This window comes from Aphanomyces invadans, assembly GCF_000520115.1.
Source record: "Aphanomyces invadans strain NJM9701 unplaced genomic scaffold supercont1.12, whole genome shotgun sequence".
Classification (NCBI taxonomy): Eukaryota; Oomycota; class Saprolegniomycetes; order Saprolegniales; family Verrucalvaceae; genus Aphanomyces; species Aphanomyces invadans.
The window spans coordinates 1,218,887-1,220,866 of record NW_008580157.1 but is presented as its reverse complement, the minus strand read 5'-3'; the positions used below and the strand labels follow the sequence as shown (position 1 = coordinate 1,220,866).

The window sequence follows — 1,980 nt, the reverse complement described above, 5'->3', positions numbered from 1 at the left end:
ATCGAGTCGATGGCAGGAGGTCGGAGAGCACATGACAGGGAAAACCTTTGCACACACTGACCAGCCATTGAGTTTCGAAAATGTCCGAGCAAGAAGGGACAAAACGCAAGGCGGCGTACCGCTTCTCTATCCCTGTTGACATAGACATGCTAAAGGAGGTCATGTTTGCATGTCCTCATGATGCGCCGTACGGTCAAACATCGAGTCGATGGCAGGAGGTCGGAGAGCACATGCGTGCACTACTCGGACCAGAACTCAGCGCTGGAGGTTGCCGCAAACGGCATGACGATCTCATGGCAGCGTTCAAGAAGGAGACTGTAAAGTCGATGCGTGCATCTGGGACTGAAGAGGAATACCTGGAGCGAGAGCAGCTCCTTCAGGACCTCTCTGACATGGTATGTCTACCCGTGCATGTCCATCTAAATTCATTATGTCCAGATTGAGAGCGCAAATGACAAACGGAAAAGCATCCAAGAAGAGAAGGACAAGAAAGCAGATCGCCGGGAAAGCGACGGACACCTCATTCGGGAAGCGGCTCTTGCCGGGCTGAAGCGCAAAGCGACGGCGCAGGACTCTCTCGACGAGAGTGAGGATGACGACAGGTCTCCTTCGAAGAAGAAGGAATCGCGGGGAACGACCCCACTGAAGGAGGCAGTGAGCGCTGTCGTCGACTTTGCTGCGATAATGGAGGCATCGCACAAACTCATGCGCGAAGACCAGGAAATGCAAAAGGAGGCCCATGTGCTAGCCTTGCGGAAGTTAGAACTCGACGAGCAGCGTTTTCTACTGGACAAAGCGGAGCGTGAGGCCAGATTTGCTGCAGAACAAGTCGAACGCCAGACACAGTTCGAGTTTATGCAAGGCACGGTAGAATTACTTCGCGCACTAGCTCAGAAAATGTAATTTTGTTTTGCTTTGTTTGTTTCGACACTATATTTGAGATAGAAAACATAATTTGAGTAGACAACAGAACTTAATTAGCACTGTGCAAATACTCCTCAGCTGTAGGGGGTTTGAGGGCAAAGTATCTTGAGACCTGGTTGCCTTGTCGCATGCAAGTATGGACATTTGTCAAAATGACGGCGACTGCATAATGCATGCCCACAGCTTGGAGCCACAATTTTTGACCACCCTTGTAGTCAACGTAAGTCCACAAATTGCGGACAATACCAAACCCCCATTCAACGCTGACTCGCACTGCACTCATTCGCCGATTAAACTCGGCTTGGTGCTCGTCTAAAGAAGCCCCTTTGAACCCAGAGATTACTACATCATTGGTCCCGTAGGCAGGATCTCCGTAGATAACATAGCGGGTGTTGCCTACGAGTAACTTACTTTGCAACTTACACACTAAGTCACTTCGGGCCAAAAGATACGCATCGTGTCTTGATCCCGGCTCCGGGCCATGCAGGTGGACAATTATACCGTCCGGCGATGTCACAGCTTGATACTTCAACGCATGCTTCCGCTATTAAAACAACCATATATTACATAAACATACACAAGTGTGAAGCGAACCTTATGTCCATTGTACACAGCCTTTTGCGTTCTTTTTCCGGGGCGGCAAATGCCACGTACAGTGCCATCGATGAAACCGATGCAGGTTTTGAGCGGGGCACCTTGCTCGTGCACAGCATTGCCACAACGTCGCATCCATTCGGCGTCAAGTCGACTGTGATCCCAGCACAGAAGGTGGGAGAAGCGTTCGTGGATATGCCTGAGCACGGTGTTGGCGATGGCCGACAGGGCTTCACGACTCCGGCCGAATGTCTCGACCATGGTGCCGAGACGGTGGGGCCAAGCTAGCCGATTCAGCAAAATGCATATCGCCTCCACTGCACTTGCACGATATCGTGCCGTGGTGACGACTGGGTCAGGCAGTTGAAGCAGCAATGCAAGCTGCGGGATGTCGGCCTTGCCGAAGCGGAACTTGAATCTGCAGTCGGCGTCGGTCTGGGCTGCAAAATCAAAGCGGGCAGC

General features: G+C 51.7%; 1 protein-coding gene across 1 annotated transcript; it reads left to right on the top strand.

Moving 5' to 3' along the window:
* Positions 1 to 80: 80 nt before the first annotated feature.
* On the top strand, positions 81 to 903 carry H310_06933 (hypothetical protein; the record flags this gene model as incomplete). The annotated part of the gene is made up of 2 exons (XM_008872160.1): positions 81 to 395; positions 439 to 903. 2 exons carry the CDS (start codon positions 81 to 83, stop codon positions 901 to 903), a joined length of 780 nt encoding a protein of 259 aa, XP_008870382.1.
* Positions 904 to 1,980: the final 1,077 nt, after the last annotated feature.